Raw genomic sequence first — 16,974 nt, 5'->3', positions numbered from 1 at the left:
ACCGCTCAGCTGCTCAGCAGGGAAACAAACTGCTGCAATAAATCCTGTCCAACTAAACTCACGTTTTAAAGAAGCAGGAATAAAAAAAACAACTAAAGATTAGCTTAGCTTAGCATAGAGACTGGAAACAGTAGGAAACTGTTAGCCTCCAGAATAAAAAGGTAAATATGTCATGAATTCGAGGTATTCTTCAGGAAACATCTTCAGTTCCTGTTTGTCTCTGTTAAGTCTCAACATCTTTATATTTATAAAATAATAATATTGTTTCGTTTTGGTTTTACTCGTGTTTTTCCTCCATTCAGGTTCAGAGGTTTTTCCTTCTCTCCTTCAGGTCTGAATCGTCCTGTTCTTCTGTAAGAATGAAAACTGACTGTTTCATTAACATTATAGACGTATAAACAGAACTAACAGCTTTAACTTTGATGTGACACATGACTTATAATACTATAATATATAATACTATAATATACTACATATATAATAATATAACGACTCTTAGTTTCTTAGACTTAGTTTAGGTTTAGTTTCCTCTCTCTCACTGCAAAAACTCAAAATCTTACCAAGAATATTTGTCTTATTTCTAGTCAAAACTAATTTAATTCTACTTAAAATGAGACTCATCACATTAAAAGCAGCTTGTTTTTAGACACTTTTTACTTCTTTCAAGCAGATTTTCACTTGAAATAAGTAGAAAAATCTGATAGTGGAGCAAGTTTTTCTTTCTTGTTACAAGCACAAAAAACTTGCTTTCACTGGCAGATTTTTCTACTTATTTCAAGTGAAAATTAGTTTGAAACAAGTGAAAATGATCTAAAAACAAGTTAATTTTTAGGTGATGAGTCTTATTTTAAGTGAAAAGAGATTAGTTTTTACTAGAAATGAGACATTTTGACAAGAAATAAGACAAATATTCAGAGTTTTTGCAGTGTGCTGCTGCTGCTGCTACTGCAAAAACTCAACATCTTACCAAGGATATTTGTCTCATTTCTATTCAATACAATCTCATTCTACTTAAAATAAGACTCATCACATTTAAAGTATCTTGTTTTTAGACACTTTTTACTTTTTTCTAGCAGATTTTTTTAATTCTTTAGGTGATGAGTCTTATTTTAAGTGGAAAGAGATTAGTTTTGACTAGAAATAAGACAAATATTCAGAGTTTTTGCAGTGCTCTTTGTCTCATTTCTCCTTCTGCAGCTCTAAAAACAAACTGAACTCTAGTTTTCTCGTTCATCGCCCGTCATTGGTCCACTAACAGAGAGAGCGTTGCCGTGGCGACAGAGACCTGTGTGCGTTGCCGAGGCCGCGGTAGGCCTTCTCCTGGTCCTGCAGCTGGCTGAGGCTCTGGGCCACGGTGAGGTAGCGGTCGTAGCAGCGTATCGCCTCCTCGTGGTCGCCCAGCGAGGCGTAGCAGTCGGCCATGTTGGCGTAGGCGCGGCCGCGGTGCAGCACGCCGTCGGCGCCGCTCAGCTGCTGCAGCGCCGCCAGCTGCTGCTCCAGGTGGCCGATGGCGTCCTCCGCCGCGCCCGCGTTCATCTTGGCGATGCCCATGTTGCCGTGGACCAGCGCCTCCAGCCGCGCGTCCCTCAGCCGCCGCGCCAGCGCCAGCTGGTCGTCGTAGCAACGGAAGGTGGCGGCGAAGTCGCCCAGCGCCATGTGCACCGCCGCCAGCCGGCCCAGAGCGCCGCACTCCCCCTGCTGGTCACACAGCGCCCTGCGCAGCGCCAGCTCCTCGCTGAGGACCGACAGCGCCGAGTCCAGCTGACGGAGAAGTCTGAGGGGGGGGGGGAGGAGAGTCAAGACCAACTAGACCAAGACCAGCACTGTCTAATAATACCATACTTTCTGGACTATCCACCTTTTTCTGAACATCAACAACGTAGCCTGTTTTGCCGGTTTTGTTCGTCCGGTGGAATTTCATGTTTACGTTTCCATGGTTTCAGTAGTCGCAGTAAATGCATGGATTTCTTCTTTTTTTTTCAATGTAAATGTGTAAAACACATGGATCATCACAGCAGCTTTTAACAGTGGATATCACACAGACTGACATCCGTGTTAACAGCCAGCGTTAATAGATCCATGTGTTTACCGCAACTATGACAACGACTGAAAACCATGGAAACGTAAACGTACAATTCCACCAAACCAGCAAAACAGGCTTCCGGGTTTGACCAGAGATGACGTTTGGAAACTTGTGGACTAGAAGCTGCTACTTCTTCCCCGCCCGGCCCGGTGTCCCAGCTCTCGTCTCTGCACCGCGACACAAACGTGCTCCGTAACCCCTGATCTCTTGTTCATGACGGTGTTTTACCTGTGAGCTGACCCCAGAGCAGCGTAGGCGTCGGCCTCCATCTTCTGCTCCTTCAGCTTCTGAGCCAACGTCAGCTGCTGCTGGTAAAACCTCACGGCGCCGGGGAGGTCGCCACGACTCACACACACGTCTCCTAGGTTACCCAAGGCCCTGAAGACAGCCTGCACACACACACACAAAATGATTATACACACACACACACCAGTACAAGTCCTGGCTCACCATGAATTTAAGAGAATTACGGCTCGTTCACAAAAAACCCTTTAATGGAAACATCAGCAAACAGCAACTGGACTTTTTCTACATGTCAGAGATGTGGCTTTTGTTCAGTGAAAGCCTGTGATGGAGGCAGTGTGTGTGTGTTACCTGTGAGTTGTCCAGACTCTGGGCCACTGACAGCAGGTGGCGCTGACACTCCTCTGCCTTGGAGAACTGGCCCAGCGCCTTGTGGGCCAGACCCAGGTTACAGGAGGCTTTGGCCTGGGCCAGCTTGTCCTGCAAGTCTTTGGCCAGGGCCAAGTCCTGCTCATAGAACCTGAGGAGAAGAAGAAATACTATCAACATCTCTGAGGCTCTGAGGTTTTATATTCCCACCACATAGAGAGTCTGGATGAAACATCTTCAGAGGTCTGACAGAGGCTTTCTCCTAAAACCTGAAAAACTACAACTAAGACTAAGACTAGGGGGCTTAGGAAATTCAATCAAACGGAAGGTTTAGAGTTCCACAAGCTCGACTGAACAGGCTGAGGAACTCTATTGTCCCTCAGTCTGTCAAATTGTTAAACCAGAGTTTGGGCTCTAAGTCGACCCTAGGGTTCATGTACAGACTGAGCACTGGGTGTTGCACCAAAGACACATTGTAATGTTGGATTTATGTTGTGAATGGAGTTAGGAGGTAGTTTGTGTTTTTCTTTAAATGTGACTTTGAGGGTAACATTTATGCTTTTTGTAAATGTATGTTTTTGGTATGTTGTTATTATTAGTGTGAAACTTTCGACGTCATGGGACGCAAGACAAATTTCAGAATGATCTGACAATAAAGTGTAATCTTATCTTATCTTATCTTACATCTAAGTAAAAACTACAACTAAGACTAAATAAAAACTACAACTAAGACCGAGACTAAATAAGAACTGTGAAGGTTTTCTGACCTGACGGCGTCTGTGAAGTGGCCCAGGCAGTAGTGGGCGTAGGCCAGGTTGTGGCAGACCTTGCCCTCCCCCTCCAGGTCCTGCAGGCCGGGGGCCAGAGCCAGGAACTGCTGGTAGTAGGGCAGCGCCTGGGAGTACTCGCCCCTCCAGCTGTGGAAGTTCCCCAGGTTCGCTACCGGACGAGGAGGAGAATCACAGAGTCCTTTAAATCCTCCATAAAAACATTCTGTTGCACTTTACTTATGTATTTTAGGGTTTAATTATGGTATGTTTCATTGATCGATACAGAACTTTGGTCTAAACTAAACTAAACTAAACCAAACCAAACCAAACCAACTCAACTCAACTCAACTCAACTAAATAAACTCAACCCAACCCAACTCAACTCAACTCAACTCAACCCAACCCAACCAAACCCAACCCAACCAACTCAACCCAACGCAACTAAATAAACTCAACTCAACCCAACCCAACCCAACCCAACCAACCCAACCCAACCCAACCCAACCCAACCAACCCAACCCAACCCAACCCAACCAACCCAACCCAACCCAACCCAACCAACCCAACCCAACCAACCCAACCCAACCCAACCCAACCCAACCCAACCCAACCCAACCCAACCCAACTCAACCCAACTCAACCCAACCCAACCCAACCCAACCCAACCCAACTCAACCCAACCCAACCCAACCCAACCAACCCAACCCAACCCAACCCAACCCAACCCAACCCAACCCAACCCAACCCAACTCAACTCAACTCAACTCAACCCAACTCAACCAACTCAACTCAACTCAACTCAACCCAACCCAACTCAACCCAACTCAACCCAACCCAACCCAACCCAACCCAACCCAACCCAACCCAACCAACCCAACCCAACTCAACCCAACCCAACCCAACCCAACCCAACCCAACTCAACCCAACTCAACCCAACCCAACCCAACCCAACCCAACCCAACCAACTCAACTCAACTCAACCAAACCAAACTAAATACAATAGACAAAGACAATAAAGATGATTATTGTTAATGTTATAAATAAAGTTTGAGCGGTGTGGCGTTGACCTCTGACCCCTCACCCAGCGCTCTGGCTTGGCTCTGCGTGTCCCTCAGCTCAACCCAACTCAACCAAACCAATCTAAACTAAACTAAACTAAACTAAACCAAATAAACCAAACCAAACCAATCTAAACTAAACTAAAGACAATAGACAAAGACAATAAAGAAGATTGTTAATATTATAAATAAAGTTAGAGTGTGTGCGTGGCTCACCCAGTGCGCGGGCGTGGCTCTGCGTGTCCCTCAGCTCTTGGGCGATGTTCAGGTGGGCCAGGTAGTGCTGCAGCGCGCGGTCCTGAGCGCCCAGCGCCTGGAACGCCACCGCCAGGTTCCCGTGAGTTGACGCCTGAGACGGCCGGTCGTTCACCTGAACACAGAGACGTTACAGTGATGTCACAGTGATGATGTCACAGTGATGATGTCACAGTGATGATGTCACGGTTAGAGCAGTGGAAAAGAAAGTAAGGACACCACCATTGACTCCCGTGGTTAAAGCCTCATGCCCCCTAGTGGCAGGATATGGGTATTGCAAAAGCGCCCAGAAAACCCATTCACTCCAATGTATGTGTGTTGCCCACTAGCTGGTAAATTGATGAAAACGGCCGTGTTTTTGTTTTTAGGTGTCTTGGTCATATCAGATTATACTTATAAATTGTTTATTACAAAATGTAGATTGAAACATCAATGTCGACAACTGTTTTTTTTTACTGGCCTATGTGTTAATGTTTATCTGTAAAGGATCCTCAATGATGCTATTAACGTGGGTGATCTATAAATGTCCTTAAATTATTGAAAACACCACACTGCTCATTCACCAACAATGCAGAGATGTCAGTTCTTTTGCAAAACCCATATTCCTCCACCAGGAGGCGCTGCCATTGGACCGATGCTGTCCTTACTCTCTTTTACACTGCTCTAGTCACAGCGACGTCACGGTGATGATGTCACGGTGATGTCACAGTGACGTCACGGCGCTCCTCCTCACCTCCAGACTGATCTGCAGCTCCTGGCGGTGGAAGCGGACCGCCTGGTCGTACTCTCCCAGCGCGTGGTGAGCGTTGCCCATGTTGCCGTAGGCTCGGCCCTGAGCCGCGTAGTCCCCCAGCTCCTGGACCAGGACCAGGTGGGACTGATGGAGGGTTAGAGCCGCCTCGTAGTCCCCCTTCATCTGGTGGATGATACCTAGAGGGGGATAGGATAGATTTAGTCCAGTCTAGTCCAGTCCAGTCTGGTCAAAAGGAAACTCCAGCTCCCAGAAGCCATTTACCATTAATGATAAACTCTGGATGCGCTGATTGATAAGTTTGGTTTTTACTGAGGAGGAACTATGAAGAACTGAGCAGTAACATCATTATGAAGGTGTGTGGGGGCTTTTATTTTGCCGTGGCGGTGCAGAAACCCTGATGTTGTCTTGTGAGTGAACTGCAACACAGGAGCAGATGGAGTGAAAGTGGCTACGTCCTTAATTTGCATCATCAACCAACACCGGCCGTAGCAGCGTATTTCAGTTTGTGTGAATCAGGGGATTTTAATTAGAATCACAGCGTTTCCATCATCATTTTCTGATGCGATACATCTAGATGATCTAAACAGCTGATGGAAACACAACTAGTGTGTGTGAAGAACTGAGTCCTGTTGATGAGACTCAGACTGGTTGTCAATAAAGTTGTTTCAAAACGCTGACAGGACTGGATCACATGACTGCCTTTCAAAATAAAGGTCCAAATATAAAAGCTGTTTTTATTCATTTATGAGACTGAAGCTTCTTTGTGAACCCGACGATGTGTCTGTGTGTGTGTGTGTGTGTGTGTGTGTGTGTGTGTGTGTGTGTGTGTGTGTGTGTGTGTGTGTGTGTGTGTGTGTGTGTGTGTGTGCGTGCGTGCATGTGTGTGTGTGTGTGTGTGTGCAGCAGGACAGACGAGGGGGAGGAGAGAGGAAACAGAGTTACGGGGGGCGTCCAGACACCAGATGGAGGAGCTGACATGAGGCTTTAATGTCAAACTGTGTGTGTGTGTGTGTGTGTGTGTGTGTGTGTGTGTGTGTGTGTGTGTGTGTGTGTGTGTGTGTGTGTGTGTGTGTGTGTGTGTGTGTGTGTGTGTGTGTGGGTGGTTGGTTTATAATAATAATCATCTTCAGGTGAGGAAGAGGAGGAAGAGGAACGAGAAACGAGATGAGAAAAACGAGAAGAAATAATCTGAAAAAAGTTCAACCAAACCATCATGGAAAGATTTACTGGGATTTTCACAATAAAAGCCCCGAGAGGAAGAAGAAAATAAGAAGAGGAAGAACAAAATAAGGAGAATGAATTAATTTATTATAATGTGGTTTATAATTACAAGATGATATATTATATTATTAGATTAATATTTATTGATCTGAGCTCAGAGAAACTGAACTGTGACGGACTGAGAGGAGGAGGAGGAGGAGGAGGAGGAGGAGGAGGAGGAGAAGAAGAGGAGAAGAGGAAAAGAGGAGGAGCAGAAGGAGGAGAGGAGGAAAACAAAAAGAAGAGGAGGAGGAGGGGGAAGAAGAGGAGGAGGAGGAGAAAGAGGAGCAGTCAGTCCAGTCAGTCTCAGTCATCATCTATAAATGATGAGACTGATCGATCTGAACCAGATGAAGATCAACTGACAGAGAGTCAGCAGACACACACACACACACACACACACACACACACACACACACACACACACACACACACACACACACACACACACCCTCCTGTCCAGTCAGCGAGGAGGAGGAGGAGGAGGAGGAGTTTAGTTTCCTCCTCTCACATTTCACTGTGGCCACAGAAACTAAAACCACCTGAACCTGAATAAACCATGAGATGTTGACTGGTCAGAGGAGAGGGGGGGGGGGGGGGGGGGGGGAGTCTCCATCAGATGTTTAGTTCTGAGTTCTGCGGTACAGAAGCGAGAAAAAAAGGGACCAGCATCACGTAACCAGGTGTGAGTTTATTGTTATATCTTTAACGTGAACAATCCCTCGTTTCATGGTGGTTTACCAGAATAAAACGAGGGATTTCTCTTCGAAATGTGAAACTTGGTCGACTCCTGCTGGGAAGTTGACAGATTAGAACTTTAGTTTGTTTCTCAAACAGCCTGAAGCTGTTACTGTGTCGTTACTGTGGTTTGTCTTTAGTCAACCAGAACCAGACAAACCCAGGAGGCGTCATCGTCATCGTTCTCTTTGAGTTTGTTCTGAACTAAACACAGTGATGAACAGTGAAGTCACTGAGAGTTCATCTGGAGGAGCTTCCTCTGTTTGTTGTCCTCAACATTTACAACAACACAACAATAACACAACAACACAACAACTCAATACTGAACTGAACTGAATATGAACCAGTGATTTACAGCTCAGATCTTTTCTTCTTTGTTTCCTCACTCAGCTGTTTGTTGTTGTTGTCTCTCCGTCTCCATGGCAACGCTGCAGCTTCGTTGCTGTTTACCTGTGAAGACGGCGACGTGGCGGCACCTAGAGTGCCTATAGAGAGAGAGTGGCGCCACCTCCGTTCACTGCAATGGTTTAGTTTTTTCACAGCAATGGCGGCGCATGGAGCCCCTCAAAAGTTCCCGGAAGTTAGCATAAGCTAACCGCCGCTCAATGTATTCCAATGGAGCAGCTGGTCGGAGCAGCACTTGTTCAAGGTAAAATGTTTAAAAAATGACATTTTCATATCAGTAGTGCATCTGAATGAAATCGACATGAGTAATTAAGTATGTTGGCGGATTATCCCCGTCTAGATTTGAATATTTAGAGAATATTAACAGATAAAAGTGTAGGCTAGCACTCTGGCTAACGATAGCAACACATGCAACAGGCTGCTAAATGTAATTCTGTTCTCTAAATATAACTTAATCCAACGCTGTCAATTGTCGAACTAGTAGCGAGGTTAATGTATAGGGAGTATGATTGCAGTTAAACATAAAATTAATATCATTGAGGCTGCGGAAAGATGGGTGAAGTTTATGATATGAGGACATTCTGGACTGCTGTCTCAAACATGGAAAATTTATTTTTTAAACCACTGACTGATTAAAATACACATCTTGCCATGGCATGTTCTCAAGTAATCATACTAAACATTATATAAACTATTGGTCATATTATTTGATACACTGTGCAACATCATGCAGTGCAGTACCAGCTGTGCCATAAATTCTGCTTTCATAAATGTTATGTTCAGTTTTTGTTGACATCAGAAAGGTGTTCATTATACTTTATGTTATTTGTTGAGATCATTGTGTGTTGGACTGCATTATCTCAACACTTGTTGCTCATATTTTGCCTTCAAGTATCTTAATGGAGAGGAACACTGTTGAATGTAATGCACCCCAGCACAGCAGCATCCACTATGACTCCCGTAAATAAATAGCAACTAGAGTGATCACCTTTTTGACTATGTCAGCTATAACTAGAAATATATATATATATATTTTTTTTATAAATGAAGAATGTATGGGCCAGAGCAATAGTTAATCAATAATCATAGACATTGATGCTGTACATCAGGAGTGATGATGACAAGGATGTAACATGTCTCTTATGTGTTAACTCATTGAGTGCCAACCACGTAATTTCTCGTTTTTCGTTCCCATGCGTTGAGTGCCGAAAACGTAATTTTACGTTTTTTGCTTTTTTTTTAAATTATGCAAATAGACACTTTAATACACATTATATGTAAATTTGGGGACTCTACGACGAGGAGAACTGAAATAGATGACGATCAAAGTCACATGACAGCTCATGATCTGGAAGTTTTTATCATAACTCGGCTTCTGCAAACGAGTTCTGCATGCAGATGCAGCAGCTGCTGCAGCGCAGCTGCTCTGCTCTCACCCGCGCTGCTGCTCCAGCTGCTGCAGCAGCTCGGAGCTGAACCAGGAAGCTCTCAGCCGACAGTCCGCCCGGTCTTCATCTGGAGCAACACCGTGTCCTCCCCAAAGTCCTCCCGCGGTAAAATCTGATGGTCTCTGGGCCAAAGCAGACCGGCATCACCGACCCGTACCACAGAAGGACCGCGACCACCGGCGGGACCGGTCTTCCCGAGCCGCGGTGGCCGACTGACCCTCACGCTCCGCGGGGAGAAGCTGTGACACGGCACGGTGCGTCTGTGTTATTGTTGTTTAGTGGCGCCCCCCCCCCGCCCCCGATGGTGGTTTTGTGAATAGAACAACAACTGTTGTATATATTTATCTTATACGAGCCCTTTGATCCAGAAATGCGAGTGTGAGAAGAGCGACAGACACAAACAGAGCACCTTTCATAAAAGACGCTCTATCTCCTTTTCTAGAAAAAAAGGAGGGATTTTGGTGAAACCCAGCCATGTTTAGCTTGACTTTCCTCAGGAACGGAGGCACGTAGAAACAAACGGTTTGTGGCCACTTGAAGCATTAAGGTAAACCTTTCAATTGAGCCACAGTATGTGTTGGTGGCAATAATATAGAATACACTGTGGCTCTACATAAAAAGTCAAAAATGGTCTAAATTGCCGGTACACTTGACTAAAACTTTGGAAAGGAGCGCGGCACTCAATGAGTTAACTGTTTCACCAGATGTGGGACAACAGCCATGAAGAAGAAATGCCTGTCTGGTGTTGCTATGTTTTATTCGACCCCAAAGGATTTCCACATGGCCTGCTTAGGTCTACCCATGTCGGTGGTGACATTTATTACATGTAGCCCAATGGATTCTGCCCTCTCTTGTCGTTGCTACTGTTTTAGGAGCTGTGATTCTTCTTGCATTGTTTTTCCTGTTCTGCTCTGTTAATTAAAAAAATATTAAACTTCCCAGTGGCGTGGTATTTGAAAGTGTGTGAAAGAGCAAATTGTTTGAATATGATTACCTCACATATTTTTTTGTTGTTGAAATCTAAATTGCTCCTTCTGACTTCAGCCAGCCATGCTTTTCTCCTGTCCCTGTGTTTGGGGAAGCCATACATGTGCAGGCCTTTCTCCAAGCGACTGGAGCATCCCCGTGCAGCACAGCATACCATGGTGAAGACAACACAGCGGAAAGGACGCAAACAGCTTGACATGCTGATCTGTTTGACTTCTGTAGATCTGTTTTTAAGGAATTTATTGTGATATTAAGTGCACTGGGCAAAACATGACTCTGTGTTTTATTATGCATCAATGAGTACAGTAAGTTTGGGATAAGTATACAGTTAACAAATAGTGATAAAATTCCATATATTTGCAATGAATTAAAATTAAACTTTAATTTATTTGCCATGGATTTTCTATTAGAGTTATCATCATAATGCTGTTGTGTAGTCAATTGTCAAATCATAGTCACTTGTTACTCTGCCTCAACCAAGTCTGAAAGTAAAAAAAAGAGGAAATATTACAGTTTTCTTGCTATTAACAACAGTAAGGGTTTAGTAAAGTTAACAGAGTTCAAAGCAACACGAGCATAGCCTAATAAGAAGAATAGTTAACAAATAGTGATAGAATTACGTGTATTTATTACAATGAATTCAAATCAAATTTTAGCATTTGCATGGATTTCCTATTTGAACACGATTGTCATCATTATGCAGTTGTGAGTCCAGACCCAGACATGTTGTGAGTGACCTGTCAGTTTGCCTCATTCAAGTCTGAAAGTTTGATAAAAACAGAGAAAATGCTACGATTTTATTGCTGTCGATGACTGTACGGGTTAAGTAAACTTAACAGAGTTAAAAGTAATTAACACAAGCATATAAATACCGCAAAACAAAGCATTTATTGACCGTTATTTAGCAATTATCGGGGTTTTCCTATTGCTTTCAATTGCCCGCCAAGCACTTCCGGGAACTTTCTGAGGCTACATGGACCACGTGATCGGCCAGCATTTTGAACTTCCGTTGTCGCCACTCTCTCTCTATAGGCACTCTAGCGGCACCTCTCTCATCATTGGTCTTTCTATCCTACTCTGTCGTTTGGCTGATCATTGATCATTGACAGTTTGTTCTGTCAATGTGAAGCCCGGGGTCCAAACTGATCCAACCCCCAACAACAAGTCGTCCTGTCCAGATGTTCAGGACAGTTTTGGGTCGTGTGGTCTGAAGCTCGTTTCTACACAGCTGGTAACACTTTCCTTGAATAGGTATTGATCAGATTGACTTAACAGCTGTCATAAACATCAATGAATACTTCTGACAGCTGTGGTTAAGTGTCATTCGGTAAGTTATGTCACTTTTGATACAAAGTTGACATTGTTTGAGATGTTTTTGTTCTGACAACTTGACATGAAGACAATTTAAACTGTCATAGCAGACCTAATGGACAAACTTTAAACATGATGTCAAGTTGTCAGAATAAAAACATCTCAAACAATGTCAACTTTGCATCAAAAGTGACATAACTTACCGAATGACCACAGCTGTCAGAAGTATTCATTGATGGTTATGACAGCTGTTATGTCAATCTTATGAATACCTATTCAAGTTAAGTGTTACCGAGGAAAGCACCACAACCGGCAGCTGTAGATCCACGCCAGCCCCCCCCCCCCCCCGCCCCCCCCCACTATGAGCTGCACCTACCCAGGTTGGAGGAGGCTCGGCCCTGTGCTGCTCGGTCCTGCAGCTCCGTGCCGATCTCCAGCTGGTTCTGGTGGTACTGCAGAGCCCGGTCCAGGTCCTAGAACCAGCAGAGTTTCATTAACCACATCATGACTCAGCTCTTCAGGCAACCAGCTCTGTTCTATCCACCACTTCATTTTCCCATGATCCATTGCGTCACACCACAACGGAAGTGGGTTTTAGTAGCATTCTAGCGAGCGGCTAACTGGTAGCGTTAGCGGCTAACTGGTAGCGTTAGCCACCGGTTCTAGCGAGCGGCTAACTGGTAGCGTTAGTGGCTAACTGGTAGCATTAGCCACCGGTCTAGGTACCAAATGTGGGGGCTCCGGACTAAATCTAATGTTTGTTAAGTCTATAAAACGAATTATTGAACAAACATTACTATTTCTGTGTGCACGTTTTTGTAATTAGTCATGGTTGTCGTAGTTGTTAGCTTAGCTGCTGCTGACAGCTAACAACAGCAGCAAGCTAACATCAGGACGTCAGCTGTCTAAACCCTCCCGTTGTCGGACATGACATGAAACTACTCCAGTTAGCTCAGTCATGTTGGAACTAGGATATCCGCTGGAGAAAACTTTTTTTTTCATGGGCCGTTTATTGAGTTATTGTTTATTGACACAGCTAACGGCTAACAGCTAACGGTTAGCCCAGCTAATCTAAAATGTTTGTTCAACAATTCGTGTTATAGACTTCATAAACATCAGAGTAGTCACAACGGTGATATAGTGACGTGAAAATGTGACATAAAGCTAAAACCTCGTCCGTATTGTTCTCATTAAAATTACGTGATGATTATAAATAAAGTCATCACGGCCGATGTCTATCAACCAGTCTATGCTATCAGCAATACAGTAACGGTGGAATGGAGCGTCATGGCGACACCCAGCGGCATTCTCCGGAAAGTGGTGGATAGAAGCAAACTATCTAACTCAAACTATGGACATTTATTTGCCAGTGTGGACATTCTGGGTTTTTTTTTACTGTGAAAGACGACATACAGTATAAAACAAAAATAAACAAATGAATGAAATAAAAAAATATAAAATATAATAATTTGGAAGTTACAGCTACACTTTTAATAGTGCGATAAGTTTGTGGTTTATTTTGGGTTACTGTTACTGTCAAATGGAAAATCAATAATCTACAATAATTGAAAATCGAATCGATGATCGTTAATAATTGAAAAGCGGTTAGTAACTGATTCAAAACCTCAATAATTGAATCGAATCGTATCTGTAAATCGGACCGTTACCCCCTCGGCTCTGATACCAACCTGCATGCAGCGCGCGGCGTGGCCCAGCCCGGCGTACGCCCTCATCTCGATGGCTCGGTCCTGCTGCTCCCGGGCCAGGTCCAGGACTCTGGTGTGGAAGGACACGGCCTTGTCGAAGTCTCTCTGGGAGTGGTGGGCGCTGCCCAGGTTGCTGTAGGCCCGAGCCTCCTCACGCCCGTTCTCCAGAGTCTGACGAGACAAGACAGCAGCTTTACTTTATTTGTTTATTTGGTCGGGACAATGCATATTAATGGACAGTGAGTGCTAGAGTACCCACAGTAAATACACCGGATTTAGCACATGTGCTAAATTACATCCGTAGTCCCCAAAACAATACAACAATCTATACAGTTGCAATTGACATGATTCATTGAATTATAAAAAATATATATCTATGTAGCTGTGACTGACATGATTAATTGAAAAAAAAAACTATACTTACACATGCTCGGGCTAGATTTACTTTCACCAGACCGAGCATGCTTACATGATTGCACCCTGACTGATTATTGCACACGAACCGGCCATAAACATTCACACATAATATCTATATATGCTAGACTATTGCACACGCACCGGCCATAGCTATGTTGCAATCATGTTTAACCCGGGTTGAACATGATTACAGGTGCTCACAAGTTTGTTTGTCTAATATCCACTCTGTAAGTTGTGCTTTAAAGGTCCTGAAAGTCGGACACTTGTTCCATTCTATACATCCTTGGACTGAACATGTGACCTCATAGAATAAACCAGAACGGACGCTGAAGCTGTTGTTGTTGTTGTAGCGTTACAGCGTTCTGGTCTGCCTCTAGAAACCACCATGACCAGGAGGACGCGTTCCCATCAGTTATTCACTTTTCTCAGTTGCATGGAAAAGGACGGACGTCGATTAGACGCCAAAATCTAATTTTGAGCCTAGCTGGATTAAGCTCTGCATGTAAACGTACGGACTGAGGAGTTCATGTTGCTGTGTCATCCACAAATTAAAAAAATAAAATGATTGAGCTGTACTTTCCTACAGTGGTACGATGTAAAAGCCTTGGGGAACTCCTGTGTTGCAGTATTTGGTGTTTGACAGTGACTGAGTGTTTAGACGATGCAGATGCAGCGACAAACTGTCTGACTGAACAAGCGTTGGACAGTCGGAGGATTTGACTTGATCTTGTTGTTGTTGGGACTACAGATGGACATTAGCCCTAGAGGATAAATCTGGTACAACCATCTCCTTGTTGTTCTACAAGTGATTAATGGTGTTGTACACTGTCCTGTAATAATAAACTAAACTAAATAAAATAAAAAACACCGATCTGAACAGAAAACACAGAGAGACGAGTGTTGTCTTCTGTCTTCTCTCTGTCCTGAACACACTTTATATTCTGTGTGAAATGTGCAATAACTGGCTGTGAAAAGCTCCATCCATCAAGTGACAGATGTGTGAAAACACACAACGACTGCAGAGATGAAGCTGCTGCTGTTTGACTTCATAACAACGTCTCTCCATAATAATACACAATTCAATTACTGTGTGTTACTGAGCTGACGGCTTCATCTCCGCTCCAACATCCATCAGTCAAGAGGAGGAAACTCTGAGCTGAGTGTTAGTGTGTTGCCTCAGGTGGAGGGTTATGTTATTATTATGGTCTAATATAATATACAGTGCTGTAGGTGGAGGTGTGAAGATGATGAAGTACAGGAGGAAGCTGTGACACCGGCTGAGGGAGGGGGGGGGCAGCATTTATCTCACTTCAGTTTATCTCTGAAGGAACTCATCACAGAGTCAAATATCAAACTGTAGAGATGTGATGAACTCTAGTTTGTTTTCTGATGGTGAACGCTACGGTGCCGCTACGGCCAAACGCTGCAGATACAGAAATGATGCAAAACCAGGAGCACAAAAAAACAAAAAAACACATAAAACAAATGCAACAGAAAAACGCTGCAACTGAGAAATGCTGCAAACACAGAAACGATGCAGAACCAAAAACACACAAAACCCCAAAACAACTACAAGAGAGAAATGCTGCATATGAACTGAAGACTGTGTTACCCCTTGTTCGCACTGGACGCGGAACCGAAGCGCAGCGCCCTGGAGCGGAGGCAGTTTCAGATCGGCGCACATGGTCTGCCTGGTCGTACATCTCGCGCTGTGGAGCGCAGTGCGCGTGTAGCCGATGTCGATCTGGCCCTCTGCGTTGTGTTTCTCACGGCCTGCCCTAGGTGGGGTTTGATCCCACGACCTCCCGCACCGGAGGCGACGATGCTAACCTCTTCGCCAAGAGGTTGACAACCACTTGGCGGGTTGGTTAGCACGTCTTTTATGGGTGGAGTGAGTGCACATCCGTTACACGCGCGCCTGCAGCGCTTCAGATCGGTTCATTTCTATTTTTCACGCGAGCCGCGCGCTGTCAAGCTGGATAGACCAGATCGTACCAGACAGGAAGTCGGGCACAGAAAAGGCGAGAGAATCCGGTCAATTTTCAAAATAAAATAAATAAAATAATGATTAATTAAGTTGTTGCTTGTCCGTCTATACATATTTGTCAGTTGCGTCTGCACACGGGACACACACACACATGTTTAAAATTACGTGTGTGTGGAAAACCGAGTGAATACGAGTATGAACGACTGCAGTCGATGTCTGACGGGCGCAGAGAGGAGGAGAAGAAGTACTACGCTCCCAGTGCGACCAGCCAAGCGCCCGAGAAGCCGCGCGCAGTGCGCGCGCTCAACTTCCGCGTGCAGTGCAACCAAGGGGTTAGTCCTCCAGGCCTCTAGGGGGAGCCGACCTGAGGGATGGACCAGTCCCATGGGACCAGACCTTCTTTATACATCCTTGAGTGGGATGCTCAGAAGGAAGTTTATCTAACTCTTGGAGAGACAGAGTAAAAACGTTACTTTGACATTAAATGCGATCACAATTTAGCCTATAAACCTCTCTGCCCCCTAGCAGCAGCAGATCTCTTTGCTCCGTAGGTGGGTCTAGAAACGAGCCACAGGAACTTTTTGAGTCTGGAACACCGTTTGTGTTGACCAATCACAGCGCTCTATCTGTTTAGAGAGTCGTTGGGCGGCTTAACGCCCTGACGACATACATTTTAATTGGCTCGTCAGGCTAACGTCATCCTGCTCTTTGCTCTGATTGGTCGTAGCGCTACCCTATTGGTGCAGAGGCAGTTTGAAAGGACTGAGCCGAGGTCTACCGCTCGTTGCAGACTAGACATGTTCATGATGTAGTCTGGCTTGTTAGGCCAATCACAACACTCTTTTCTTTCTCATGTGTTTAGTGTGTTTGCATGTTGTTGGTTCTTGCGGTGTTTTGACCCTCGTCGGCCGCCGTACAACAACAACAACTCCTCCACCTCTGTTCAGAGAGACGGACCAGACGGACCAGACGGATCAGAGTTTGATTCAGTGATAAGGAGAAGAAAGTGACCTATGTCACCATGGGAACCAAACCGCCACAGGTCTGGGGTCAGTCTCTGGTCCGTTGTGGTATATTTTGATGTTGATGCTGATGAAAAGATGACCACTCTGACACGTCTTCTTTGTAGATGGTAAAAAAAAGAGTTTATTGCAAAAAAGACACAGTGTCAAAAAGCCGAAT

General features: G+C 44.7%; 1 protein-coding gene across 1 annotated transcript in view; it reads right to left on the bottom strand.

Annotated features, from left to right (window-relative positions):
- The window catches only part of ttc28 (tetratricopeptide repeat domain 28), a 120,208-nt gene that overhangs the window by 30,546 nt on the left and 72,688 nt on the right, over window positions 1–16,974 (bottom strand). The window contains exons 7-14 of the mRNA XM_083983931.1: window positions 13,371–13,559; window positions 12,059–12,155; window positions 5,513–5,709; window positions 4,741–4,894; window positions 3,463–3,634; window positions 2,678–2,846; window positions 2,312–2,472; window positions 1,286–1,774 (exon numbers count right to left, since the gene is read on the bottom strand). Of these exons, the coding sequence (XP_083840057.1) occupies window positions 1,286–1,774; window positions 2,312–2,472; window positions 2,678–2,846; window positions 3,463–3,634; window positions 4,741–4,894; window positions 5,513–5,709; window positions 12,059–12,155; window positions 13,371–13,559 (1,628 nt within the window). The remainder of the gene's footprint in view (window positions 1–1,285; window positions 1,775–2,311; window positions 2,473–2,677; window positions 2,847–3,462; window positions 3,635–4,740; window positions 4,895–5,512; window positions 5,710–12,058; window positions 12,156–13,370; window positions 13,560–16,974) is intronic.

The sequence above is a fragment of the Trachurus trachurus genome, assembly GCF_905171665.1.
Source record: "Trachurus trachurus genome assembly, chromosome: 12".
Lineage (NCBI taxonomy): Eukaryota > Metazoa > Chordata > Actinopteri > Carangiformes > Carangidae > Trachurus > Trachurus trachurus.
Note: the sequence above shows the minus strand (reverse complement) of the source record. Positions and strands in the feature narration are given on the sequence as shown.